The sequence below is a fragment of the Hyperoodon ampullatus genome (genome assembly GCF_949752795.1).
Source record: "Hyperoodon ampullatus genome assembly, chromosome: 1".
Taxonomy (NCBI): domain Eukaryota; kingdom Metazoa; phylum Chordata; class Mammalia; order Artiodactyla; family Ziphiidae; genus Hyperoodon; species Hyperoodon ampullatus.
The window spans coordinates 203,592,564-203,620,517 of NC_136914.1; the positions used below are offsets into that span (position 1 = coordinate 203,592,564).

At 52.3% G+C, this 27,954-nt stretch overlaps 2 protein-coding genes across 2 annotated transcripts; both read right to left on the reverse strand.

Annotated features, from left to right (window-relative positions):
* Positions 1 to 279: 279 nt before the first annotated feature.
* Positions 280 to 18,663, reverse strand: CALHM1 (calcium homeostasis modulator 1; the record flags this gene model as incomplete). The annotated part of the gene is given in 7 exon segments (XM_079711976.1): positions 280 to 648; positions 652 to 762; positions 3,549 to 3,674; positions 3,676 to 3,989; positions 3,992 to 4,146; positions 17,385 to 17,451; positions 18,585 to 18,663. Coding segments are annotated over 7 exon segments (1,221 nt in total).
* Positions 18,664 to 18,677: 14 nt separating this feature from the next.
* On the reverse strand, positions 18,678 to 24,349 carry CALHM3 (calcium homeostasis modulator 3; the record flags this gene model as incomplete). Its single annotated transcript, XM_079711996.1, has 3 exons — positions 18,678 to 19,196; positions 21,865 to 22,120; positions 24,063 to 24,349. The coding sequence occupies 3 exons, from the start codon at positions 24,347 to 24,349 to the stop codon at positions 18,678 to 18,680; spliced, it is 1,062 nt and encodes a 353-aa protein (XP_079568122.1).
* Positions 24,350 to 27,954: the final 3,605 nt, after the last annotated feature.

Below are 27,954 nucleotides of genomic sequence, written 5' to 3' on the forward strand. Positions count from 1 at the left end.
GAGCTTGTCCCCCGCAAGCCAGTTCTGAACCCTTCTGACTAATACTGCTCATGGCCCTATTACTCCAGGGCCACCCAGGGTAGTGTCACAGTTGGAGGAGAGAGGTCCCCTTCCAGCTCCAAATTTCCTGCCCCAAATGGGCAGGTGAGTGCCTGGGCACAAGGTGAGTGCTCTGGGGCCTACTGCCAGCACTTGCAGCCTTCATTTCTCCATCTGGTTTGGGGGTCTGAGGTGCTGTGGCCTCAGACCCCCATTCCTGCCTCTTCACCTGGCTGCGGCTCACACTTTGCTGAAGTAGGTGGCCATCTCCTTGCGTGAAGGCCGGGACCCGCCCTCAGCCCAGCCATTGCCCACCAGTGGCTCCTCCTGGCTCAGCCGCAGGGGCGGCTTGCGCTCGTGCCAGCGCATGAGCAGCCTGTTCATGGTGCCTTGCTCAGTGATGCCACGCAGCTTCTCCCTCTCCTCGTTGGCACCGTCTGTGGCAGTGCGAGCAGCCGAGCCAGCAGGGACTGCAGCCAGCGCCCCATGGCCGTGACCCAGCTCCAGGTCATGGATCACGGCCTCGAAGAACTGCTGGATACAGACCTTGGGAAAGGCCTTGGCGTGCTCCGTGCATGCCTCATCGAAGAGCTTGTGTTCAGTGTCCAATTAGTGGGACCAGTACTTGCTTTTGAGGAAGGCGGCCTGAGTGAAGCAGGGCCACACAGAGCGCACGACGAATGCCAGCAATGTGGTCAGCAGCACGAAGGACCAGCCCAGTGCCTGCAGGGGAGAGAAGAGAGAGTCAGCTGGGCACTGCCCTCTAGCCTCCCAAACCTGTCCAACCCCCCAAAGCACACTTCATGTCAGGGCCCTTAGGGAAAAGAGCACTGACAACAAAGAGCAAATGACAGCACCTCTTGGTCTCCACTTCCTGTTCTGTAAAATGGGCATAGACCTACCCATCTCATGGAAATGAGACCATGTGAGTAAAATGCCCTGTATGTAGGTCTGGCACTCAGTACACAGGAGTTAGCTGGGCAGACCCTGGAAATAAGCTGCATGGGTTTGCCTGTCTCCACTACAGGCGTATCCCAGAGATATGGTGGGTTCTGCTCCAGGCCATTACAATAAAGCAAGTCTTGCAATAAAGTGAGTCACACGAAGTTTTTGGTTGCCCAATGCATATAAAAGTTATGTTTAGGGCTTCCTTGGTGGCACAGTGGTTGAGAGTCCGCCTGCCGATGCAGGGGACACGGGTTCGTGCCCCAGTCCGGGAAGATCCCACATGCCGCGGAGCGGCTAGGCCCGTGAGCCATGGCCACTGAGCCTGCGCATCCGGAGCCTGTGCTCCGCAACGAGAGAGGCCACGACAGGGAGAGGCCCACGTACCGCAAAAAAAAAAAAAAAAAAAAAAGTTATGTTTACACTATACTGTAGTCTATTAAGTGTGCAATAGCATTATGTATAAAAAACAATATACATACCTTAAAAATACTTTATTGCTACAAAATGCTAACCATCATTTGAGCCTTCAGTGAGTTATAGTAGTAACATCAAAGATCATTGATCACAGGTCACCATAACAAATATAATAATGAAAAATTTGAAATATGAGAATAAGCAAAATGCGACACAGAGACATGAAGTGAGCAAAAGCTGTTGGAAAAATGGCGCCAATAGGCTTGCTCGATGCAGGGTTGCCATGAAACTTCAACTTGTGAAAAATGCAAAGTCTACAAAGCCTAATAAAGTGAATTGCAATAAAACGAAGTATGCCTGTCCTTAACGGTTGACTAGGAGCAAAGTATCTCCCACCTACAAAATGGGGCTGTTGATAGTACCTATCCCATTGGGTTGTTCTGAGGACTAAATGTGATAATAAACTTAGCACAGTGCCTGGTACCTAGTTAGTGTTCAGTAACTGTTAGCCACTATTATTAGGCCAACCAGCCCTCAGTAAGCGTGCCTCTTCCTTCAGGAAACCTTCCTTGACCTCCCATAGTGATGCTTCCTCCTCTGAGTCCTGTATCTCTCCTCCGGCTCCTGCTAGTGTCTGCCTTTCAGTCAGCAGCACTCAGTCAGTGCCTCCTCTGTGTGGGCTCTGAGCTGGGCTCAGGGGTCACAGAGACAAACTGGACAATTGCTCAAACTCCATGCTGAAGAGCACCGGATGCTTGGGTGCTAGTTCTCTTCTTCCAGTAACTCACTGTGGGGAAGGCTGCTCCCCCAGTTTGAGCTTCAGGGTCAACCCCAGTTGCACAGAGAAGCATTCGGCCAGATCAGGATGGGGAAGCAGGGCAAACCAAATGCCTGTAGTGGGGTCAGTGGGTTATAGCAGAGTAGTCATCAAGTGGGGAGGTGCGGAGCATGTGCTGGATGAGGAAATGTGGACCCTACTTGGCTGAATCTCCTGAAGTTTCAAGTAAAGCTGGACAATCTCATTTTCATGTGAAAATTTCTGGGTTTTAGATGATGCCAACTAATTGTAAAATTGAATTTCGAATTCAACCCCTGAAGGCCAAATGAAACATATCTATAGGCCAGGCAGTCTGCCATCTGGGGGCCCTTTTAGTTTATGAGTTGATGGTTTAAAGGTCAGGTGGAGGGACAGCTGCCCCAGGCCCCGAGGCCTGGGATGACGGACAAGTACCCACAGGAGAGGAGGTGCAGGCTTGGGGGGAAGCAGAGTTCAGATTGTACGCTCGGAGCGTGAGGTTTACCTGGGTGCCTGGTGGCGACGCAAGCCCCACAGGGGAGAGTCCAGGCTGGAGGGGGAGCGGGGGTGTCTGGATTCGCTGGAGCAGAGTGTGCATGTTTCACCAGGCTTGCAGGGCAGGCCCAGCCCCCTGTTCCCTCTCTGACAGCCTGGGTCCCTGCCTGGGTCTTCCTCCCCACGCACAATAACTGCAGAGGAGGTCTGAGGGGCTCAGACGGGTGAGGGACCAGAGGGGCAGAGGACGTGGGAGCGAGGCTGAGGGAGCTGAGCTCTAGATTTCCCCATCAGTGGGTCCTCCATCCCTTCCTTTGGGGCACATCCCAACAGTGCATCCCCCTCACTCAGGCCTCCCTTCCAGGGGCACCGGCCCCTCAGCTCCCACTCCCTGAGCAGGGAGTGCCAGCTGGGGACATTTACCAGGGAAATGTATCCAAATGGCTCACCACACGCTGGCGTCACCACTGCCCCAGCCTGGAAGAGGAAATGGATGCACATTCCCCCAGATTTCCAAACTGGAGCTCAGGGTGGAGGATGAGGGGCTGGCTGAGCAGTTGGGTCCCCTCTGGGGACCTCAGCACACGGCACAGTGCTCCTTCCCCAGGTGGCACTGACCTGAGGGAAGACACATGGTTCTGCCTTCGGAAGCCCTGGCCTCCTTTGGGGAAATATGCCCCTGCCCCATGGAGCTCCGTCTGAGGAGGGAGACCCAGCCCTGGCTGGGGGCCCACATCTATTTGGGGAAACATGACCACGTCCTGATGAAGCCCCATTTCGAGATGGGGGATGGAGTCCTTTCTGAGGGACCCAGTCTGTGAGGGGAGACCCAGTCCAAGGCCATCTGGCCCCTTACCTGCGAGATGCAGCACAGGTAGTGCACGGCCACCTCGCGGGCCAGCAGCCAGTCGCCGTCATAGACCTTGGGGCAGGGCACCCGGGCCAGCAGGCGGGCGAGCTCGGGCGGGGGCAGGCCGGGGGCCGGGCGGGGGCAGGCCGGGGTCCAGGCTGCCGTTGCCCAGCATGGTCACGGGCACAGCAGTGCAGAAGGCACAGAGGAAGCACTTGCCATCCAGCAGTGTGATGGCCACCCAGACGACAGGTGCAATGAGGGCACGCTGAGCCATGGAGCAGAACATGTAGCGCAGCACGGCGGGGTCCGTGGCCCGGCGGCCCGGTGGCCGCTTCCACTCTTCAGCCAGCATGGACACGTTGTTGTTCATGACCAGACCGAGCAGAAAGAGCACCAGAGGTGGCGCCAGCAGAATGCTGGCGCTGTAGGCCACGTTGTAGCCCGCAGGCAGGGGCAGTTGAAGTCGAAGGCGGAGTACATCTGGGCTCTGGCCAGGGCCACGATGCTGCAGATGCCGTTCATGAAGGACTCCTGGTTGGACTGCAGGAACTGGAAGATCATCTGGAACTTGTCCACGGTGTCCCCCACGGGGCCTGCTGGCCTCCTCCCACCTCACCGCTGCCTCAGGATGGCCCCTGAGGCCCACTCTGCCCACTGGGTGCGTACCTCATGGCTGAGATGGGCAGAGCTCAGGGCGGAGGCTGAGGCCACTGTCTCTTTGAGGAACCTTCTAAGTCAGGTGCTGGCCGAGAGGGCACAGGTTGGCCAATCCCGTGGGTGCAGCCAGGGTGCTGCCCCTCCCTGCCCTGCCCCTGCTGGGTTTCTCTCTCTCCACGGCTGGCTCTGGCACAGGGAAACCACGAGGACCATGCTTGATGGGGACCAGTTCTTTGTGGGCTGGGAGGAGGGCAGGGAAGGAGGCTCAGACTTGGCCGGGAAGACACTGTCTCCAGTAGGGTTGAAGTTTGGGAGAAACTAGGGATGCTGCAGAGGCCTGAGCTTCTGGACCTTGTCCCCTGAGCTCCTAGGAAGCATGTCGCCCTCCCTCTGCCCTTCTCATTGGGTCTTTCCTCCACGCTGTGTCAGGATCCAAGAGGGCTCCTCCATCTGTTCAGACAAGGATGGTATGATGTAGCGATGGCAGTGGTGGTGGTGGCTATAATGGGGTGATAATGGTGGTGGTGGGGATGGTGTTAATGGTGGTGATGGTGGTGGTGATGGCAGTTATGATGGCGATAGTGGTGATGGCAGTGCTATTATTGCTGGTGGTGGCGGTGATCACAGTAATAATCGTGATGATGGTGGTGATAGTGGTCCCAGTGGGGATGGGGATGGTGGTGGAGATAGTGGTAAATGAATAAAGTAAAAAGCCCTGAATTTGGAGTCAGTGGATTTGGATCTGAGAGGGTGCTAGGTCCCCTCCCTGCCGGGCAGAGAGCTGTGGCCTATAAGCATAATGCAGATGCTTTTACGTCCTGTCTGCTTGTGTCTCGGTGGGTGTGTCTGTGTCTTTGTGGATTACAGATGAAAAATCCTTTCCTGTCTACCTCCTACCTCTACTCCGCCAGATCAAAAAATAAAGGAGTGGGCGGTAGGGTTTCACGCCTGGGGCTGGGGACTCCAGAGCGTCTGCAGGAACCAAGGTAGGGCCCCCTCCACCAGCATAGCAAAGTGGAAAGGGGCTTAAAGGGCTCCCTTTGATGTCGCCAGCTCTCTCAGAAGACTGGGTCAGATCCAGCTCCAGCCAGATGGCTTCTGTCTGGGGCAAGAGGGTGAGGTTGGGGCTGCGGAGGCTGAGCAAGAGCCTGGACAGGGCAGCTCCCTGGGACCCTCAGATCTGTGTGCCTCTGTGTGTGTCTGTGTGTGAACTTGCTGTGGCTTTGGGCTTCAGTGTTTGTGGCTCTGCGGTGTGTGAGTGTAACTGTAACCAAGCAGGGTCCTGTGGGGCCTTCCTGGGACAGACCTCCCCAACCCAGCCCCAACCCATGTCCTCCACCTGCCTCTTGTTTGTAGCAAAGCTTTCGTCTCCCAGGCCTCCCCTGAGACTCAGAAGGCTGGCTCAAGAGTTAATGGTTAGGAAACATGAAGATGTAAAAACAAAGACTAGTTGTGCTGGGAAACTGGTAACAGTTTAGATGACAGACCAGCCACAGAGCAGAGGCACCAAACTCCCAGTTCCCCGAAGACACAGATAAAGGCCTGACACACGTTCCTAAGTTCTTTTTACAGGAAGCCGACCCCTGCCAGATGAAGACTGCTGAATCAAGCAGATGTTCCTTTCCCACCAACACTTGTCCCCCTAGTATTGGCCTTTTTTTTTTTGTGGTACGCAGGCCTCTCACTGTTGTGGCCTCTCCCGTCGTGGAGCACAGGCTCCGGACGCACAGGCTCAGCGGCCATGGCTCACGGGCCCAGCTGCTCCGCGGCATGTGGGATCTTCCCGGACCGGGGCACGAACCCGTGTCCCCTGCATCGGCAGGCGGACTCTCAACCACTGCGCCACCAGGGAACCCCAGTATTGGCCTTTTGAGTGGCGAGCAGCGGAACTTGGGTTCAGTACTGGCCTCATCCTCTTATGTAACCACATGAGTGGTCTTTGTGTCTGTGTGTCTCTGTGTGACTGACAAGAACTGGCACTGATCGGGGCTTCCCCTGGGTCAGGCCCTATGCCGGCACGCCACACGCATCACCTCACGGGATCCTCATACAACGCCATGGGGTAGGTTTTATTGTCCCTATTTCACAGAGGTTGAGACTGAGGCTCAGGGAGGTTAAGTTACAAGTGTAGGGTTCAGAACAGGCCTCCCCAAGATGTGCTACTTTGGCATGTGGGTTATTTTGAGCTAAAGGCAGTAGAGACCCTGTGGGCTTGAGAGAAACTACTGCTCCTCCCTTAACTAACTACAGGAATTTAAATTGGGGATTTTTCCCAGAGAAAGTTATTCCCAGAGGTAAATTTTATCTAAGTGGCACCATCTACATGGCAGGGCAAACACCTAATTACCAAACATCTGCTCATCTTCTTGTGAAACCGTACCTCACAGGGTTAATGAAAGCTGATGGTTAGCTAAGAGGAATTCTTGAGCTTGTCTTTCAGAGCAACAGACAGGGGAAGAGCTTGTAAAAACCCCTCTGCTTGTAAGCTGCCTTCACTGACTAAGCTTGTTTTAGTTATTTTTTCTGTCTTTCCCTTTTTTCCTCTTTAATTGCATAGCTTCCCAGCTTCACGTAACCCAACTGTCTTACAGGAACTTGGAGCCAGTTCTTGTCCAGTGCAAGCCAGCTAAGGCTGGTTGGGACCACCACCCCTAAAACTGGGCCTGCAGAGGTGTATGATGAATGGCCTTTTGTGTGTGTGTGTGTGTGTGTGTGTGTGTGTGTGTGTGGTTTGCGGGCCTCTCACTGTTGTGGCCTCTCCCGTTGCTGGATGCGCAGGCTCAGCGGCCATGGCTCACGGGCCCAGCCGCTCCGCGGCATGTGGGATCTTCCCAGACCGGGGCATGAACCTGTGTCACCTGCATCGGCAGGCGGACTCTCAACCACTGCGCCACCAGGGAAGCCCATGAATGGCCTTTTGACGTCAGAGGACTGGAAAACTTTACCCTCAGATCACGGTAAGTGCCTGTATTTTTGAATATGCAGAAGCATGTAACCCAGATACACCTGTGCAGAACACCAGTTACCACACGTTTTTCCTGCCTCCAATCACCTTTCCCCGTGCCAAGCCCACCTGCTTGTTCCATAGCTATCCCAACCCCCTCGCCTTGGGGGAGGCGGATCTGAGGCTTGTTCTCCCGTCTCCTCAATTGCCTTCCTGTGAACATACTCTTCCTCTGCCGCAAATCTTGGCATCTCAGAGTTTGGTTTGCTGTGTGTTGGGTAAACAGACCTACTTTGGTAACACTTATCGTCCTGTGAATGAGCCTCCTGCCCTTGGAAGCCCCAGGCCCCTATCCCACTCCTTAGCTCAGGATGGCGTAAGTACCTGATTTTACCTTTCTGTCTCTGACACTCTCATGTACGTGAGACTCCCATACGTACGAAATTAAATTTGATTTCCTCCTGTTCATCTGCCTTGTTTCAATTTAATTCTTAAACAAGCCAGAAGAGCCTAGAAGGGTAGAGGAAAGTTTTCTTCCTCCCCAGCACCAGCTAAAAGTTACACAACTTGTAGGTAAAAGAGTGGGATTTGAACCCAGACCAGGTGGGAGTGGGGGTAGGGGGGTGGGTGGAGGAGGAGGCAGGGAAGTGTGTTTTGTTTTTGGTTTTTTGCCTTTCTCTCTCCTGCTCTACGAGTCTGGGTAGAAATGCTAGCGTGTCACAAGCAGGATACAGGTGGGGAAGGATATTGCTCCCCTTAGCCCTCAACCTGGGCCTTGGGTAACTGGAGCACCCAGGCTGGAGGCCCCTGGAGGACCCTGTTGGGGGCTCCCAAGGGGCACAGCCGCAGGTGGAGAGCAGGATGAGAGAGACCCAGCAAATGAGGCCAGGAGTCCAGGAGGAGTGTTGCTCCAAAAGGCTGTCTGGAATCTCTGTCTTCCATCTATAGTGGACACGGCTCCCTGTTTGTAGCCGATGTGCCCTTTTCATGGTGCCCAAATTGGCTTCAGGTGTCTGCTGTAACCACATATACACTCTCTGCAAATTCTAAATTCAGTGTTATTTTAAAATACGTGGAATAAAACAGCTTGATTGGATTCTCAACCCATTATTCTCATTATCACTAGAATTTTGATTACAGTTATTTTTAAATTAATTAATTTTTGGCTGCATTGGGTCTTTGTTGCTGCGCGCCGGCTTTCTTTTTAGTTGCAGTGAGCGGGGGCTACTCTTCGTTGTGGTGTGTAGGCCTCTCATTAAGGTGGCTTCTCTTGTTGCAGAGCACGGGCTCTAGGTGCCTGGGCTTCAGTAGTTGTGGCATGAGGGCTCAGTAGTTGTGGCTCGTGGGCTCTAGAGCACAGGCTCAGTAGTTGTGGCACACGGGCTTAGTTGCTCCACGGCATGTGGGATCTTCCTGGACCAGGGATCGAACCCATGTCCCCTGCATTGGCAGGTGGATTTTTAACCACCAGGGAAGTCCCATGAATTTTGGAATGGCTGTAAAAATTAGTTTTATCACCTCCTTGGATCACGATTTTTGTGGGTGGTGTTTATCAAACATTTGAAGAGATCATCGTTAAAGAGCCTTGAGGGGTACGGGGTGAGTGAAATGGGTGAAGGGGGGTCAAAAGGTACAAACTTTCAGTTATAAAATAAATAAGTCCTAGGGAGGTAATGTACAGCCTGGTGATCATAGCTAATAATACTGTATTGCATGTTTGAAAGTTGCTGCCAGAGTAGATCTTAAAAGTTCTCATCACAAGAAAAAATTGTAACTATGCATGCTGATGGATATTAACTAGACTTACTGTGGGGGGCATTTAGCAATATATACAAATAGTTAATCATTATGTTGTGCACCTGAAACTTATATAATTATTTTAACATCTTGTTTTTACATCTTTATTAGAGTATAATTGCTTTACAATGGTGTGTTAGTTTCTGCTTTATAACAAAGTGAATCTGTTATACATATACACATGTTCCCATATCTCTTCCCTCTTGTGTCTCCCTCCCTCCCACCCTCCCTATCCCATCCCTCCAGGTGGTCACAAAGCACCGAGCTGATCTCCCTGTGCTATGCGGCTGCTTCCCACTAGCTATCTACCTTACGTTTGGTAGTGTATATATGTCCATGCCACTCTCTCACTTTGTCACAGCTTACCCTTCCCCCTCCCCATATCCTCAATTCCATTCTCTAGTAGGTCTGTGTCTTTATTCCTGTCTTACCCCTAGTTTCTTCATGACATTTTTTTTCTTAAATTCCATATATATGTGTTAGCATACGGTATTTGTCTTTCTCTTTCTGACTTACTTCACTCTGTATGACAGACTCTACGTCTATCCACCTCATTACAAATAGCTCAATTTCGTTTCTTTTTATGGCTGAGTAATATTCCATTGTATATATGTGCCACATCTTCTTTATCCATTCATCCAATGATGGACACTTAGGTTGTTTCCATCTCCAGGCTATTGTAAATAGAGCTGCAATGAACATTTTGGTACATGACTCTTTTTGAATTATGGTTTTCTTAGGGTATACGCCCAGTAGTGGGATTGCTGGGTCATATGGTAGCTCTATTTGTTATTTTAACATCTTTACTGGAGTATAATTGCTTTACATTGTTTTGTTAGTTGCTGCTGTATAACAAAGTGAACCAACTATACGTATACATATATCCCCATATCTCCTCCCTCTTGTGTCTCCCTCCCACCCTCCCTATCCCACCCCTCTAGGTGGTCACAAAGCACCGAGCTGATCTCTCTGTGCTATGTGGCTGCTTCCCACTAGCTATCTCTTGTACATTTGGTAGTGTATGTATGTCCATGCCACTCTCTCACTTCGTCCCAGCTTACCCTTCCCTCTCACCGTGTCCTCAAGTCTATTCTCTATGTCTGTGTCTTTATTCCTGTCTCGCCCCTAGGTTCTTCAGAACCATTTTTTTGAAACTAATATAATTTCATCTGTCAATAAAAAAAAGATCTTTGAATAAGAATTGCCTATGGTCATTTCATGCAAAAAGTCTGATGTTAAAAAGCTGTGCTCGCCAAAGCAAGCTCAAGTTTCTCATTTTAAGAAGTCTGGGAGATTCCATTTGGAGGTTTTACACCAATTCAGTATTTAATGTCTTTCCTAATACGTTGTATTACATCTTCCCTCTTAGTCTCATAATTATATAAGATCAAGGAGATGTAATTGCTTTTTTTCCCAACAGACTCTCTATAGGTGTCTACAGATCCCCTCAGTTTGCCCCAATGTCATGTACCAAGGTTACCAGTGTCATGATGCACCAGGATATGAAGAAGGTTAGGAAGCTCCCACCTGGCTAATCCAGGATAGTCTCCCCATCTCAAGCTTTTTAACAGAATCACATCTGCAAAGTCCCTTTTGCAGGTACCACATTCACAGTTTCCAGAAATTGGGGGCCCTTGGTGGACCCTGGGGGCCCGTTATTCTGCCTACTGTGGTAGGGGTGTTTGGTAGTGTACTTAGCAGTGCTTCGTGTCTTCTCCACCTCTCCCCGTAAATCCTAGAGCACGACTGCGTGTAAATGGAAAGCAGGATGTCACAACCCTGCTCAGGCTTTTCGATGCTTTGGTGGCAAACCCAACCGCAGCCACTGCTGTGGGGTGTGCACCACCCCCTTCACCTCCTGCCCTCAGGAGTGTTGTCTGGGCACCAACCCCACTGGTGAGTCCTCTCCTCCTTGGAAGAGTTAAGTGTCATGAAGCAGCATGCAAGGGGGGCCTCTGGAGAGCGGACGCTGTACCCTTAGGAAAATGCCTAATTTGCATAGGACGGCATGAGTGTGTGGTGCTCAAGTGGGCACTGCTGTCTTCCAGCAACTGTGGGAGTGCCCAGAGAACAGGCTGGGGCAGGAGGCAGGAGCCATCAGCCAGATGGGGCTGCCGGGACAGCTCAAGTACTGTCAGGCTGTGTTATCCGAGGTATGAGGGCTTTGACTAAGAGGGATACAATGCTATTCTCTTCTGCATCAGCCAACCTATATTGGAGGTTGCATATTGTGGCCGAAAAATGGTAGTGCTCCCTAAATATTTCATGTGCTTCCTTACAATTCCTAGCCCCTGTTCCATGTAGGTTGGGGCCATGAGATTGAGTTCTGGCATAGGCCCCTCACCTCTGACTATTGTCCCCGCTCTTTTTCATTCCTGTCTCTCGGACCCTGGACACCAGTGTAACAGGTGCCTCTGAACCCCACACATTCTTTGTTTGTTTGTTTTTGAAGTATAATTGACCTAGAACACTATGTTAGTTCCTGGTACACAGCATAGTGATTTGATATTTCTATACATTTCAAAACAATCACCAGAAATTGTTACCATCTGTCACCATAAAAAGATATTACACAATTACTATATTTCCCATACTGTACGTATCATACCTGTGACTCATTTATTTTGTAGTTGAAAGTTTGTACCTCTTAATCTCCCTCACCTATTTCACTCCTCCCCCAAGCCCTCTCCCCTCTGGCATTCACCTATTTGTTTCCTATATCAATGACTCTGTTTCTGTTTGTTACATTTGTTCATTTGTTTTGTTTTTTAGACTCCGCATGTAAGTGAAATCATACTGTATTTGCCTTTCTCCATCTGACTTATATACTCTCTAGATCCATCCATGTTGTCACACATGGCAAGATTTCATACTTTTTTATGGCTAATATTCCATTATATATATATACATACATATGTATATCTCTCACATCTTCTTTATCCGTTCATCTGTTGATGGGCACTTAGGTTGCTTCCATATTCTTGGCTATTGTAAATAATGTTGCAATGAATATAGGGAAGCATATATATTTTCAAATTAGTGTTTTTGGTTTTTTCAGATAAATATCCAGGAGTGGAATTGCTGGATCATATGGTAGTTCTATTTTTAATTTTTTGAGCAATCTCCCTACTGTTTTCCATAGTGGCTGCACCAATTTATATTCTCACCAATGGTGCACAAGTGTTCCCTTTTCTCTATATCCTCACCAACACTTGTTATTGTCTTTTTGATAATAGCCATTCTGACAGGTGTGAGGTGACATCTCACCGTGGGTTTGATTTGCCTTTCCCTTGATGATTAGTAATGTTGAGCACCTTTTCATATGCCTGTTGGCCATTTGTATGTATTCTTTGGAAAAATGTCTATTCAGGTCCTCTGCCCATTTTTTAACCAGGTTGTTTTTTTGACATTGAGTTGTATGAGTGCTTTGTATATTTTGGATATTAACCTCTTATCAGATATATCATTTGTAAATATCTTCTATTAAGTAGGTTGCCTTTTCATTTTGTTGATAGTTTCCTTCTCTGTGCAAAAGAGTTTTAGTTTGATGCAGTCCCTTTGTTTATTTGCACCTACCTATTTTTGTCAGCACTCACCTCTACTTCTGAAGGCTGCTCATGGCACACCTGGGACATTTGACCCAAAGCAAGCTGGAGGTGCCGCCGTTAGGGTCCCCGGCAATGACAATAAACCCCCCACCTTCCTCCCCCCTGGGTCGGGATGACTGTGGGGCATGGGCTCCCAGAGTTTCCCACAGTGGTGACCGACCAGCTCCACACCCGTTGCAGGCTTTCTTCCCTTTCCTGTATCACTTTCCCTGTTCCTTCCTGGTGTTTCTTAGGAGCAACTTCCACGTAAACGGCTTCCACTCACTTCCTTGTCTCAAGATCTGGGGAATGCCATGTGTCTGGATGGCGGCATCCCAAGATGGGGGAGCTTCCATCAGCTGGGTCACCAGGTGAGCAGGGGAGTCTCCCTACTCCCCACCTCCCTCCCATTTACCTGCCTCAGACTTTGCCTGCGTGAGAAATATGTCTTGTTGTGTGAATGCACTGACATTTTGGTTTTGACTGCATTTTATTTTTACATCTTGGTTTAATCTGACAAATACAGGGTGGTCTGCTCTAAGCGTTTATTTTTATTTTTAAATTTTATTTATTTTATTTATTTATTTTTTCAGTACGCGGGCCTCTCACTGTTGTGGCCTCTCCCGTTGCGGAGCACAGGCTCCGGACACGCAGGCTCAGCGGCCATGGCTCACGGGCCTAGCCGCTCCGTGGCACGTAGGATCTTCCCGGACCAGGGCACGAACCCAAGTCCTCTGCATCGGCAGGCGGACTCCCAACCACTGCGCCACCAGGGAAGCCCTCTAAGTGTTTATTTTAAGCAGGACACTGACAAACGAGAGCACCCAGAGTCCATCCCACCTCCCAAATATCTCTAATCTGTCCTTTCTCTCCTACCCTCACCCAGGCTCCATCAGCTCTTCCTGCCTTCTACAGTTCATACCAGGCCCCTATCAAACTGTTCCCAGACTGTGGACAGTGTGATCTTTTTACACATCTGATTAAATTAGTGCATACTTAATTCCCTTCAATGGTTGAAGTCCAACAGTCCTTAACAGGGCCTATATGGCCGTGTGAGAGCTGGTCCCGGGGCCACTCTCCGCCCAATGTCTACTCTCCAGCTCACATGCCTGATTTCAGATCCTTAAACAGGACCAACCCCTTCCATCTCAGGACTTTTGCACATGCTTTGCACATTCCTAGAATGCTTCTCTGTCTACTCTTCATCTGAGAAATTCCTGTTCATCCTTACCGTCTCAGCTTAATGGCTCTTCTTGAGAGAAGTTCCTGAACACTCAGCTTAGTTGAGTCCCGCTGATACAGGTTTTGCTTTCTTGGGTTGTTTTTTTTTTTTTGCCGCACCGCGTGGCTTGTGGGATTCTAGTTTCCTAGTTCCCTGACCAGGGATTGAACCCAGGCCCCTTGTGGTGGAAGCGCAGAGTCCCAACCACTGGACTGCCAGGGAATTCCCTGATACAGGCTTTCATGCCCCCCACCCCAGTCATGTACTTCCTCTTCACAGCACCAATTTCAGGTAATTACTTGTTTTGGAGGGTGTATTTAATATCTGGGGCTCCCATTGGGCCATAAAGGCTGAAGGCCAACATCTGTTTTGTTTTACTGTTATGTTCCTAGGGCTCAGCACAGTGTGCCTGGTTTGGTAGGTGCTCAGTTAGTAAGTGCAGAATGAATGAATGCATGAGTAAGAGAATAAAAGAGAAAAGTGTGCCTTGGACCAAGATAAACTTGGGAGGAAGCAGGAATTCCGACACAAACAGGATATTACAGCCCTGGCCACTCTGGCTCTGGGCTTGCCTTCAGGGTTGGCTTCTGTGAGCATAGTGGGGACGGCTGAAGAACAGTTCCTCCTTTATGTGCCGGGGGCGGTGGGCAGGAAGTGCTGGTGCACATTCAAAGCTCACTGCCATGGCAACAGCCACTTCCACTCTGCTACCATTGGCCACCCTAGGCCATCTCCCACTGCTCTTCTCTGGACCCTCAGGGCCACTCCCCCCTTCCCGTAGCCCCTCTGCCCTCCCCGTGTGAGAGCTGATCAAGGCGCAAGGAGAGGTCATTTCATTTGGCCTCAAAGAGTTGGGCAGAGGTGGCCTCTTGGCAGAGAGGTGTGGATTCCTCTCCTCCCATCATAGTCTTTGGGTCCTGGTGCCGTCCTCCATATCCATATCCTAAATTGGGGCAGACTCCAAACCTCCCACTCTTCCTTTATAATGCTGGGTGGAGTAGGTGTCCAGGGATTTATCTGACTCCCACCCATCTGCTTTGCCGGGACCGCCTCCCTGGATGATCAGTCTCCTGCCCTGGACAGTTACCAAGAACCTATGATTTTCTCCCAGTCCCCTCCCTCCTGGGTTCCTCTGAAGCTTTGGATTTACTGCTCATCCTCCCCCCATCTTGAAATTCACTCCTCCCTGGCATTATTCTGGACGCTTTGCCTCTGTGATTCCTTCCCTTTCTCCCATTTGCTGCCTCCTCTTTCTCCTCCAAAACTCTGAAGGTCTCGGTCCTTCCTCTTCCCACTCAGCCTCCCTCTCTCTTGCTGGCCCTACCATTCCGGCAGCTTCAGGCATCACTGCCATGTGGATGAATCCCGTGTATTATCCCTCCTCCTGACTGCCCACAAGTACTTGCCTGTAGGATAAACTCAAAATCCTGAGCAAAACCCTCAAGGCTGCCGCCATCTTCCCCTTCTCACGCAGAGCCGCAGCTGCCCAGGCTGTACGAGACAAGGGACTTACGCAGCCAAAGCCACTCTTCCAGTACATTTCTGCCTTGCCCAGCTGCCCACCGTGTCTCCCAGAAGAGAGGCCCTGTGTATAGTGTGTGGTCAGGAGGACTATCTCCCAGAGCTGAATGAGGCTAGGGGAATGAGTTCAGGCACCCACGAGGGCTGCTCTCCTGGGAGGGGAGCAGGTGGCAGCCTCCCACCTGTGTCCTTCACCCCCAGGTGGGGTGGCATTAACTGTACCAGGCATCTCTCTCTCACAGGATATGAATAAATGGTGGTGTGAAGGGAGGGTGGCAAAGAGGTTTGGGGTTTGAAACCATGTCATCTGGGGACTAAAGAGGGTAAGGACGAATTTGAGGACTGTCGAAGGCTAAGGATCCAAGAATGTGTCACTGGGTGCAAGGCTCAGGGAGCGTCTCTTGGTGGGACTCTTCTGCAGTAGGCTCCTCAGCCCTCTGGCCAAGGTCCTTCACTTTTGCCAGGCTGGACCACACGCCCCGCATTTGGTTGTTTGTTCACCAGGTCATGTCTTATCTTCCCTTCAGACTGGAAGCTCCACTAAGATTGGACGATGTCTGTCCTGCTTTCTGGCACTCCAGGCATTCCATCAATGTTTGCTGAGTGAACCAATGAACCATACGCTGCCCCTTTCCCGTCTCCTTGCCTTTGTTCTCTCTGTTTCCTCCTTGTATGTACTCTGCTCCCCCACCCCCATCTCTCACTCCACTTGTCAAAACCCTCCCCATCCTTTAAGGCCCATTCCAGTGAAGCCTTCCTGGATCCCCCAGCTTGGAGCCATTATTCTCCATGCCGAATCTCTGTGGCACCTGGCTAACTTCTATCATATCACACCTTTTGCTTTGGATTATAATGATTTTTAAAAATATATATTTATTTTTGGCTGTGTTGGGTCTTTATTGCTGCGTGCGGGCTTTCTCTAGTTGTGGCGAGCGGGGGCTACTCTTCGTCGTGGTGCGTGGGGGTTTCTCACTGCGGTGGCTTCTCTTGTTGCGGAGCATGGGCTCTAGGCACACAGGTGTCAGTAGCTGTGGCATGCGGGCTCAGTAGTTGTGGCTCACGGGCTTAGTTGCTCTGCGGCACGTGGGATCTTCCTGGACCAGGGCTCGAACCCATGTCCCCTGCACTGGCAGGCAGATTCTTGACCACGGTGCCACCAAGGAAGTCCCTATAATGATGTCTATACCCATCTGTGTCCCTCTAGTAGACAGTGAGCTCCTTGACGGCGGGGCACATCATCTGTGTATCCTCTCTTCCCTACTCCCTGGCATAGTGCTTTCTATGCAGTAGGCACCTATAAGCGCTCAGTATAAGAAGGCAAGAGTATAGATTGCAGTCAGTGGCTTTTTACTGGTCCAGATGTTGCTTCCTTGCAGCCCAAGGTAGGGGCCCTGAGCCTCCTTTCCCTGGGCTGGAGTTCACCCCTGCTGACTGGACCATGTCCAAGGTCTCCCTCCTCCCTTCCCCCCTTCCCCCAATCTCTGCTAACACTTTGCCTAAATCTTTCCCCACTCCAGTACTATTTCAGACATTTGCATGGCCTGACCACAGCAGGGTGGGAGGGGAAATGCTGAGCTGCAGGGATTGTCCATCCTACAAGGTCCCTTGGCAAGCACCCAGGAGAACAGAGATTGCCCAATATGGAGGGGGCTGGGCTCCAGGAGGGCATCCAGGGGCCCCTCTGCTGCCCCCATGCCCTGAGGACCAGAAAAGCATGGGGTGAACCCAAGTCTGTGCATGTCTGTGGCCACCAAGCACTACTCTGCTGATGGCGGCAATAACAGGATGTGTGTGTGGTGAGTGAGTCATCAGAGAGCGGCAGAGACCCAGAGGAGCTCACAGGCTAGATCTCCCCCAACCCTTCTGGTTTGGGCTGCTAGAGCTTGAGTGGCAGCTCTTCCAGCAAGATTTAACCCTGGTGTTTCAAGGGTCTTCATCCCTGAGTCAGACCCCACACCCACACTTGGCCCAGAGGTTCTTAAACACTGGAATCTACAGAGCCACCTGGGGTTCCTGTTCAGTGTGGAGGTGTCTAGGGCTGCCTAGACACCGAATTTGCACCCTCATTTGCAGATCTGGTCCATACACTGTATCCCTGGGGAAATCCTTACCAGGATGCCAGCTTCTTGCTGAGGGCAGTGGGTAGATAGCCCTGGAATGCCTGGTGAATGCGGTAGCCTTAGAAAGAGAGGCTAAGCTCAGGGGTCAGGCTGCAGGTGGTGGGGAGGGTGGCGAGTAGAGGGGTGAGGGAGGAAGCATCTGCTAGCTGGAGGTGAGCAGAAGGCTGGGCTGACGACGCAACTGCATCTTGAAGGGCTGCTCAGCCTTGGTGGGCTAGGAGTAGAATTGCTAGGACTTGGGAAGATGGGAGCTGGAAGGTCAGCCCCCTTGACATTCAAAAACAGAAAAATCCCCTTGCCAGGAAGATATAAAGCTATTCATCTGCAGTAGTCAGCAAGAGGCACTAATTAGTACTTTTAAGAGGAACTCAACAAGTGGGGCTTGCTGAGCTTGTTCAGAGAACCGTGCTGGAGGCTGCAGGAAACCCAACCAGAGCACTGAAAACAAACACACACACCAACAGTCTAGAGGGGAGACTAATGTAGTAGCTCAGAGCAGACTCTAGAGCCGACGTCCTGGGATAAAGTTCTAGCTCTTACATGGGTTACCTCAGGCAGATTAACCTTTTTTTTTTTTTTTTTTTGCGGTACGCGGGCCTCTCACTGTTGGGGCCTCTCCCGTTGCGGAGCACAGGCTCCGGACGCGCAGGCTCAGCAGCCACGGCTCGTGGGCCCAGCCGCTCCGCGGCATGCGGGATCTTCCCGGACCGGGGCACAAATCCGTGTCCCCTGCATCGGCAGGCGGACTCTCAACCACTGCGCCACCAGGGAAGCCCCAGCTTAACCTTTTATGCCTCAGTTTTCTCCTCGAAAAAATGGGACTAATAATCATCCTACTTCATTAGATTATCATAAAGATTAAATGAATTATATATGGAAAGAATTTAGACTAATGACTGGCACATAATAAGCACCATACAAGCATGTGCTACTGTCATTATTATTATTTTAAAAGTAGAATCTGGACATCTAGGACCCAGAACCCATGGCAGATCTATTTAGACTCTTGCTACTCAAAATTTGGTTCACTGACCAGAAGCATCAGTATCACCTGGGAGCTTGTTAAAAATGCAGTCTTAGCCCCAGTCCTGGATGGACTGACTCAGAATCTGCATTTAACAAGAGCCCAGGTGAACAGTGAGCACACTGAAGCTTGGGAAGCACAGCTGTAGAGCACACAGGGGGCCACACCCAGAAACTCGGCCAGAGATTGGGCTACTTTGGGGAAGAGGCCAACAGGGGTTCGGTTGCCCTGCCTTGGGCTCCCCATAGCCTGGAGAGCCCTCAGACCCTTGTCAGAGCGGGCATTTTACGTGGGGACACGGCCAGGGTCCTTACACGTCGGTGTGTTGGGATGGCCTGGTTCCTGGGGCCACCCCCCACCCAGAGCCCAGGAGATGCCATGAGGTCAAGTGGTGGTTTGCTGGAGTACCAGGTGCCCAGGAGGCGGTCCACCTGCTCCTGACTGGAGACTGCGCGCAGGTGGGCTTTCCCGCTTCCACCGTCCAGGCCCTCGCGGGGATCGGGCATCTCAGGGGTCTCCGGACCCCTGCCCACGGAGGCCCGGCGCAGCCCCCGCGCCCGCATCTCGCTCTGCGTGCTGGCGAAGAAGTGCAGCACGCAGCGGTGCGCGAAGTCCCGCGCGTGCTCACAGCATGGCTCGTCGAAGGGCTTCTGCTCCAGGTCCACGCAGTTGCTCCAGTATCTGCGCTGCAGGAGGACTGTCTGGTCAAAGCAGGGCCTCAAACAGCGGGCCAGGAAGGCCACGACGGCCAGCAGCAGGGTGATACCCCAGCCGATGGCCTGGAGGGTGGGGAGCGCAGGGTTGAGTGTGGTGGGACACAGATATTGTACAATGTGGCAAGGAGGTTCCAAAGTCTCTCCCTTTGTTTATCCCTTGCATCCTTTTCCAAATCTATCCATCTTCCCACTTAGTCATCCATCCTACCAACCACCTCCATCTGTCCTTCCTCCCATTTATTCTTTCATCCTTGCATCCATTTTCTATCCAACGATCTCTCCACCCATCTAGGCATCCATCCTCTTATCTGACTGTATATCTATCGTCTTTCTATCCAGCCATCCTCTCAACCATGCTTCCATCTGTCCATCATCCTCCTTCCTATCCAGCCATCTAGCCTCCCATCCATTCACGTTCCCATACTCGCATCCTTCCTTCATTTTATCTATCCAACCATCCATCCACCTGCCATTCTTCCCCCAACTTTCCTCCTGAAGGGAACCAGAATATGTCACCCCAAAATATGCCTCTTTGACATAAAAATTATTTTGAGCTGAAGACAATTAAGAAGGAGCAACCTCCCCTTCTGCCTGAAGGCAGGATATAAATCCCCCTTTTGCTGGAGACAGACTCTCATCAGCCCAGAGACAGCAGCAGAGGAATCTGCAAACAAACCTTATTCCATTCGTTTCCTCCCATGTATTTATTTACCTTCCCACAGTTTCCACCCTTGGAAGCATAAAACGGCTTTCCCTTGTGCTGACATTTCTCTACAATGGTATTGCTCATGGTTGAAGATGCTATATAAGCACACTTCTAAGCCACCGCTTTGAGTTACTCTTTCTTCTTCTTTTTTTTGAGTTACTCTTTGTTTTAGGTTTCTCCTGCATGATGATCACTGCACACAATAATAAACTGTTTGTTTTCCTCCTGTTAAACTGTCTTTTTTTTACTCTCAGCTGAAAACCTAAGGTGGGTGGAAGTCAAGTTTTGCCTCCTTTGCACTCCCTTCCATTCATCCGTCCATCCACCCAGCATCCTTTCATCTTTTTATTCGGTTCTTCATCCGTGCTTATATATGTGTATCCATCCCATCTATGCATCCATCCATCCTATATTTTGGGGAAGACACTGAGGACTCGGTCCTTGCTCTCCTAGAGCTCACACTTTAGTGGAAGATACAATGAAATAGGTGATGAATGGCTAAGCGCCATGTTGAGGGATGTATCAGGGGTTGTGGGAAATCAGAGGGGGGATACCCAACCTGAACTTGAGGGCTCAGACAACAGTGCGGTTGAGACTGAGACCTGAAGGGTGACAATAGTTTACAAGATGTGAATAGGGAATACTGTTCCAGGCCAAGCGTGAAGAGAAGCTGGAAGCAGTGCTCTGAGGCTGGAGACCCCACCTGGCCAGCCCCTCACCCTCCCCTCTGCCCAGCCAAAGGTATTGAGACATCACTGAAGACCCGAGCAACCTTGTGGACCTGGAGCAGAGATATCACTCCTCTAAACCACAAAGATATATCTGAATCCTTATCATTTGCAGATGTGATTGACAAAGCTCTCTCTTTTGGCCTCTTACAAGGTCCTCCCTCCCCCCACTCCAAATTTAAAATACTCGTGTGAGTATTTTACCTGGAGGAGCATTTAGTGTGACTGATCATTTACAGCTGAGTCAGGACTTAAACCCTGGTCTGACTGAGAATTCTACACTCTTTCCAGGGAACTAGTGAGAGCCTACAGTGTTTACATCCGTAGGAGACATCAAGGTGAGGAGACCAGACCTCCATTTACTTTGCAGGAGAAACTGAGGCCCAGAGGGGGAGGGACATGGCCAAGGTCACAGTCTGAAGCAGAACCAAGTGTATCCTGAGCACTGGTTCTCTCTCTGCCACTCCACAGGCCTGCATCTGCCACAAGCCTGTCCTGGCACCCCAAAGTGCTGGGTTGTAGCTCTGCATGTGGTGGGTTCATGTAAACACTTTTTGGGGGACACAGCCCAGGCTGGGCTCTGGGACTGGTGGAGGTAAAATCTGGAGCCTGGGCTGGGGATGGGGCTGGGGTTTGTCCCCAGGATAATGGATTCTGTGCCCTGTGGGGAGCTGGACATCTGGGGAGCCTGCATTGTAGGGAGGTGGATGAGAGGGTTTGGAGGAATGGCACTTCAGATCCCTGTCCAGCCTCTTACAAACTGTGACTTTGGCCTTGTGAACTAAACTCTCAGAGCCTCAGTTTCCTCATCTGCAAAATGGGATGATCATGATTGCATCCACCTCATAGGACTGTTTTGAGAATTAAATGAAGTAATGCATATGAAATGCTTAACACAGTGCCTGATACATATGTGCTTAATAAATGGTAATTAGTATCATATTTCTGAGGTGTGGGCAGAATGTGTGTATGGGATGGTGGCAGGGTAGAGCAGTCTATCTCCAGTGTTTTCCTGCCATCCAACTTGGGGATGAGCCTAGTGGACTCCTGGAGGGTATGAGCACCTGGCATCCACCCTGGGGTGAGTCAGCATTGATGGCAGAGTCCCCACTTCCTAAGGTCCAACACTGTCCTGTGTGTGAGTCACACTCCTGATCCCCCCAGGGACCACATGCTCCATGGTTGTGCCTGCAGCATTAGGAGGGGCCTCAGGAAGCCATTTGTACCTCCTCACCCCAGGCCCCTTGGAACCAATGCAGGACATTTCCCAGGGCTGGGAGAGGACCACCCGAATTACCTGTGACAGGCACCGCAGGTAGCGAGACACTGCCTTCCGAGCGGGGCTGTCCCTGACCAGCTCATCTTCCTTGCAGGGAACCTTGGCCAGAAAGAGCTGCACCTGGCTGGGGGTCATGTTGGCAAAGTCTAGAAACTTGTCGGGGTCCACAGAGCTGCTGAAGGCACATACAAAGCACTTCCCATCGAGGAGAGCCAGCAGGATCCAGACAAGGGAGGTGGCCAGTGCTCTCTGTAACACAGAGGAGAACATATACCTGGGAGCAGAGGAAGGAAGGGGGCACAAAGGGCAGCCGGAATTCAGCTGCAGCAGGAAGGCTACAGGGGAGATGCGTGGACGGACTTCCCAGGAGGGGGGATATCCCAGGTGTGATTACACCAAAGGAAGGGCTACAGGTCCGAGCAGCAGAGGATAGGGAAGAAGCAGGGCTGAGGGTCCCGGGAGTCTCAGGACTGGAACACGGGGGAGCTGGTATTTTTCCTGCTCTAGCTTTGTAGCAGACTCTGTTGGTGCCCCGTCCTGGCCAGAAGCATCTAGAGTTTTGGTGAGTAGTTCCTATTCATATGGAGGGCCTGAGAGCTTCTGACCTCAACCACTTGCATGGCTCTGCCTGGGACTTTGGAGGAGTTTCTGCTCCCAGAGGCGCAGGCTGGAAGTGCTGGAGGGTTCATATCCCCAAATCAACCTTCAATCCAAGAGGGCAGGGCCTGGTGGATAAGAACCCCAGCTTCCAGGACCCTTGGTGGGACGATTCTGAGGTGTGTTCTACCCACTTTTTAGAGGGTCCCCAGAAGGACTGAGCCTGAGTTGCCTACATATTATCACATTCTTCCCAGAGGCTGCTTTTGGGGGGACCCTAAACTAAGAGGGTCCTGTGGAATAACCCTCCCAGAGACAGCACCTTAAACACCTCCCTGCAGTGTCTGGGAGTCCGCCCTCTGACTGTCCCCAGGTGCCGCTCTTGACCCGCTCTGCCCGTCTAGTGGCCTGGATTGGGTGTTGGTCACAGGACAGGAGCCCAGTGGAGCTGTACCCACTAGACCCCAGAGGAAAAGGTAAAAGGCACACTTAGTGAATGTGACCCTCCCTGCGTGGCTGAATCACAGGGAGCATGGAACCCCTGGGGAACGTGAAACAGAGGCCTCTTGTGCACAGAATGCAGATGTTTTTAACTTGGGTTGTATATAAAACATAAGATGGTGTGTGCTGGCTGGGTGTGTGTGTGCATGGCCAACGAATTATAAATATATTGTAGGCAGGGGCGGATCCAGCATTTTCTATGGGGGCAATGTGGTTAGAAGGTGGAACCCAGGACTTGTTATGAAGTTACATTACATACCCTTGAGAACACCTCCGTTGTCCATATCAGAGAATAGGGGAGAGGAGGAGATGGTGAGTGAGCTAAAGCCCACCAAGCCCCTCCTGCCACTGCCCATGGATCTAGAGCACTTATTGTGTCTAAAACAGTCAGGGCAGCAGTTCTGGCTTGGGCTGTGTTTGAATCTGAGCGTCTTCTTCGCTGTGGGAACTCAGCCTAGTGAATCACCCTCTCTGTGCCTCAGGTCCCCCATCCCTAAAAATGGGTCCAAGACGGGAGCCAACCCAGGGCCGAGGTGAGAATTCATAGGCAGTGCACACACAGCACTTGGCACAGAGCTTGGCTCCCTGTGGGCCAGGGAGCATTATGAATCCCTAAACTCAATCAGCTGATCAGGGCACCAACCAGGCGTGAGGCTCTGAGGACACTGTGATACAGTGTCCCTTGGGGAGCTTGCAGGAGAGGGGATGCAGCCTTCAAGCCAATGATGCCTCTCGTATGGCAACACGGCTATGCACGTCATGGGATCATCCTTCATGCATGTGGGGAGTTATAATCCATGGCCAGCATGACAGATGTGACCTGGATAATTCTTGGGAATCCTGTATCATTAGTGCGTCTCCAGCACTGGGCATGGAAAGGTGACAGATGACAGGATCAGAAATATCTGTTTCCAGAGTGGAAACTGGTAGATAGGTCTCTGTGAACTGATGATGCCTTGGTATCATTTCCTAGGGGAAATGAGGGTGCCTATGGGGGTGGGTGGGGGAGTTCTGACAATACCCATGGGGTCACTGGGATTTTGGCACCTGGCAGTGCCTGTGTGGTTGGGAGAGCCCCTGACAATGCCCACGGGGACCTGGGTGGTGTGGGACCGTACCTGCTGATGCCTGGGTCCTTTCTTTGGTACCCCGCAGGCCGGCGCCACTCCTCCAGCATCACTACGGACTGCCGGTTGGCCAGGAGGCTGCAGAGGAAAAGGGCCGCTGGGGGCTTGAGCAGCAGGTTCAGGCCATAGAGGGCATTGTAGTGCGCCAGGCAGGGGCAGTTGAAGTCGAAGGAGGAGTACAGCTTGACTGTGACCGCGGCCAGCAGCAGACAGATGCCGTTCATCACCGACTCGGAGCTGGACTGGAAGTGCTGGAAGAGCGCGTGGAATTTATCCATGGCCGGGCCTGGGTAGAGGGCAGCTGCGGGTGGCGGGCGGGGACGTTTCAGCTGCCTTCCTGGTCAATGCCAGCCCCTGCTGGGGGCGAGCCCGGGGCTGCGGGAGGTTCTTCCTTGTCTTCCAAGGGCCTGAGGGGACAAGGAGGAGGTGGGGTCTAGCCAAGGAGTGAAGGGCAGAGCAGGCTCTCTCCACCAAGGCCCCTGGCCAGCCCGACTGCCCCCCACTGCTACTCCCCTCCTCTCTGGGGAGATGAGTCACTGCTCTGTGACCAGCCAGCCCAAAGCACCTCTAGGCAGATGGTCCCCACCCTGTTCCTCCATCCCTCCCCTCTTCAGGATTTGGATACTGATGCCTGACAGCTGCTGGGGCTTCCCGTGGGGGGACAGGCAAATTCTGGGTGTGGTAAGGCCACGGCGCTGATGGAGCCAATTACATTTTCTTGTTTTGGTTAAAAACATGACTTGGAGCTTCCCTGGTGGTGCAGTGATTGAGTGGTTGAGAGTCCGCCTGCCGATGCAGGGGACACGGGTTCGTGCCCCGGTCCGGGAAGATCCCACATGCCGCGGAGCGGCTGGGCCCGTGAGCCATGGCCGCTGAGCCTGCGCGTCCGGAGCCTGTGATCCGCAACGGGAGAGGCCACAACAGTGAGAGGCCCGCGTACGGCAAAAAAAAAACCCCAAAAAACATGACTTGACTCAGTTGAGCCCAGGGAGATTTCACGCTGGCTCTCAAGCTGGGATGAACCACCAGGGGCGCCTTACCCTGCCCGAAGGCTTCCCGGAAGAGAAGTCTCTTGAGGAGAGTTTAAACCATGTTTCAGTGTTTGCCAGGGTCGTGGAATGGAAGGGCTTCCAGACAGAGAGTACCGTCTGGGCAAGGGCATGGAGGTGAGAAGCAGCCAGGTGTGGGTAGGCAGTTTGTGGTTGTTTGAATGTAGTGTCTGACAGGGGTTGTCGGGAGAGGGCACAGGGGGTGCTCAGTGGGTGCCTGCAACCCTCTCCTCCAATTTATTCTGCTGCCCTTCAGCTCTGGCCACCGACTGGCCTAGGTCTCCCTAAAGCGCAGCTCCCACTACATCACTCTTGTGCTCAAGTGTGACCAGGGCCCCCTCAGCTTCCTTAGCCCGGCGTTCAAGGCCCTCCTAACCATACCCAGACATGTCCTCCCACCTCCATGCCTCTGCTGATGCGTCCTCCCCGCTGGAGAACCCGTGCCGCTTCCTCCCACCTGCTCTTCAAGAGGCAACTCAGGTGCAGCTCTTTCACCAAGATGCCCCTGGTGACCTCAGCTCCGTGGGAACCTTTCCTCCCTTTTGGCCCTTGGAAAGGCCGCCCCAGCCTGCTGCTCCTTTCACCCAGGTGTGGAGGTGGATCTCCCAGCTAGGACGGGACCTGCACCCACACCTGCCCGTCCCTGCAGCCTCCAGCAGGTGCCAAGCAGACTGCAAGGGGGGCAGATGTTTGTTCCCCGTGATGTTGACGCTCAGACCCCCTTTTTCCATCTCTGTCCTCTCTGCCCACTCCTTGACCTGTACCTGCCCCCCTGTCTGCTCCTAGGAGGTGAATGGGATGTAGGTCCTGCTCTTACCTCTGTCTCTCTCTTATTCTGTCCCGCTTTCCATCTCTAAGTCTACCTTTCTCTGTGTGTGTGACTCCGTGTGTCCCTCATTGTGTGTTTCTGAGTCTTTCTGTGTGTCCCTCTGTCTCTGTCCCTCTCTCTGTGCTGTAGCCTCTTCCTGTCTATCTTTCCCTCCTCTCACCTGCAGCCCGCCCTGTAGCACCCTTGTCTTACTGGCCCCCGGTCCTGAAACTGGCAGCCTGACCTCGGGAGAGGAGTGGAAGCAGCCACAGGAACCCAGGGCTCCGTTCCTGGGTCACAGATCCATGGGCTTGGCCTGGAGCCTGGGCTAGGGGTGCGTGAGGCTCAGGCTCCTCCTCAATCTGCGTCCCTCTGGCTCCCTCACTTCTAGCCCAGCGCTACCCTTGAACAAAGGAAAACCTCAGGGACTGGGATGGCCTTGACCCTACTGGCCCCTGCCCTGCTGCATCCAGCCTGGGCCAGTGGGCATGTGGGACTCCCAGTGATGCCATCAGCGATTCCTCAGACCCTGGGTCCTCACAGTCAGGAGTGCCACTCCCCACCCCCAGCCCTCTGGAGCGCCACTCCCCACCCCCAGCCCTCTGGAGCATGTGAGGTAAGCATCCTTCTGAATCCTTTCCGGCTCAGAGGCCCAGCAATGCCCTCTGGTCTCCACAGAGCCCACCTGGACTGCAGCAGCTGCACTGACCACCCTTCTTCCTGTATTCTCAAACAACTTTTAGAAAATGGAAATGTCACCATTGTTTTTTTCTGATTAAACACACCATTATGAAACATTAAAAAATATCTAATATAAAAGTATTTCCATGACTGCAACCCCCAAAGTCTCCCTGTCATTGCATCAGTGTGTGTCCTTCCAGACTTGTTGCTGCCCACCCGGGCATGTGCTGGCTGGCCCGCCTGGGAATCCTCGGGAGACAGCCAGGGACGCTGTGAGCGAAGCACTGGGTGCCCTGCTCGCCCAGGAGCCCTGGGGTTGCTGGGGGAGAGGCAGCTCAGGCGGCCTCTGGGACCCCCATCTGAGGCCAGTCTCTCTCTTCTCTTAACCTTCATGACACAGGACTCACTGTGTTTCCGTTTCTCTGAGAGATGACAGCCCAGCAGCTTGAGGGACCCGTGGGACCTGAAAATGAATTTTGTGTAGATCACTTAGCCTGTATTTTAAGACAGACCATCCCCAACATGTCCTGCAAACTTCCTAAGTATCTGTTCAGTCTCCGCCTCCGATGAGGTAGCGACAGACGGAAACCCGAGTCTTGTATCTTATTTGTATTTTACCCAGTCCGTGTGCTAGTCCAGGTCCTGTAAAACAGGATGACCTGTGTGAGGGGAAGTGGGGAGGGAGTGGGAGAGGGCGGGAGCGCCGTCAGAGGCAGCGAGTGTGGCTCTGCGGGGAGGAGAGGCGAGGGCATAATGCAGAAGCCCTTCAAGCCGCTCCCTGTCCTGGGCTCCTAGCTAACAGAGAACCGCCAGCACCCAGCACAGCCCTGGCGCAGGTCCTGGACAGGCGGGCTGTTTGTCCGAGGTCACACAGCCTGGTGTGGACAGGCCCAGGAAGGATCTGCTCGTCCTCTGTGCCTTCCAGCCCTAGTCACCCTCTGGGCTGCTGCCAGGAAAGGGAGCTGTCCTCCCCAAGACCCTGCTTCTCAACTGTGAACCCCAGGGCTGGGCCCCCCACCGAGCACGGAGGGGAGAGAAATGGGCTGGGGGTGTCTGAGCATCCCTCTCGCCTATTCTACTCTCACGGAGGGGAGGGTGGCCAAAGGGCCCCCAGCTGCTTCTAACCTAGGGATTTTTCCAGAAGAGAATGGACAGTGTTTCTGGGGGAACACTGCAGAAAACTGGGACAAGGTCTCTCCCCGGCCAGCCTGTTCACAGCTCCAACCTCTGGGAGGCGAGATGGTCCTGCCAGGTCAGCCTGGGTCGTGTGACTGCACTGGCCCTTGCTGGGTATTTACCGGAAAACATTCAAGCAAAGAAAAAGGCAAGAAGGAAGCCCACCACA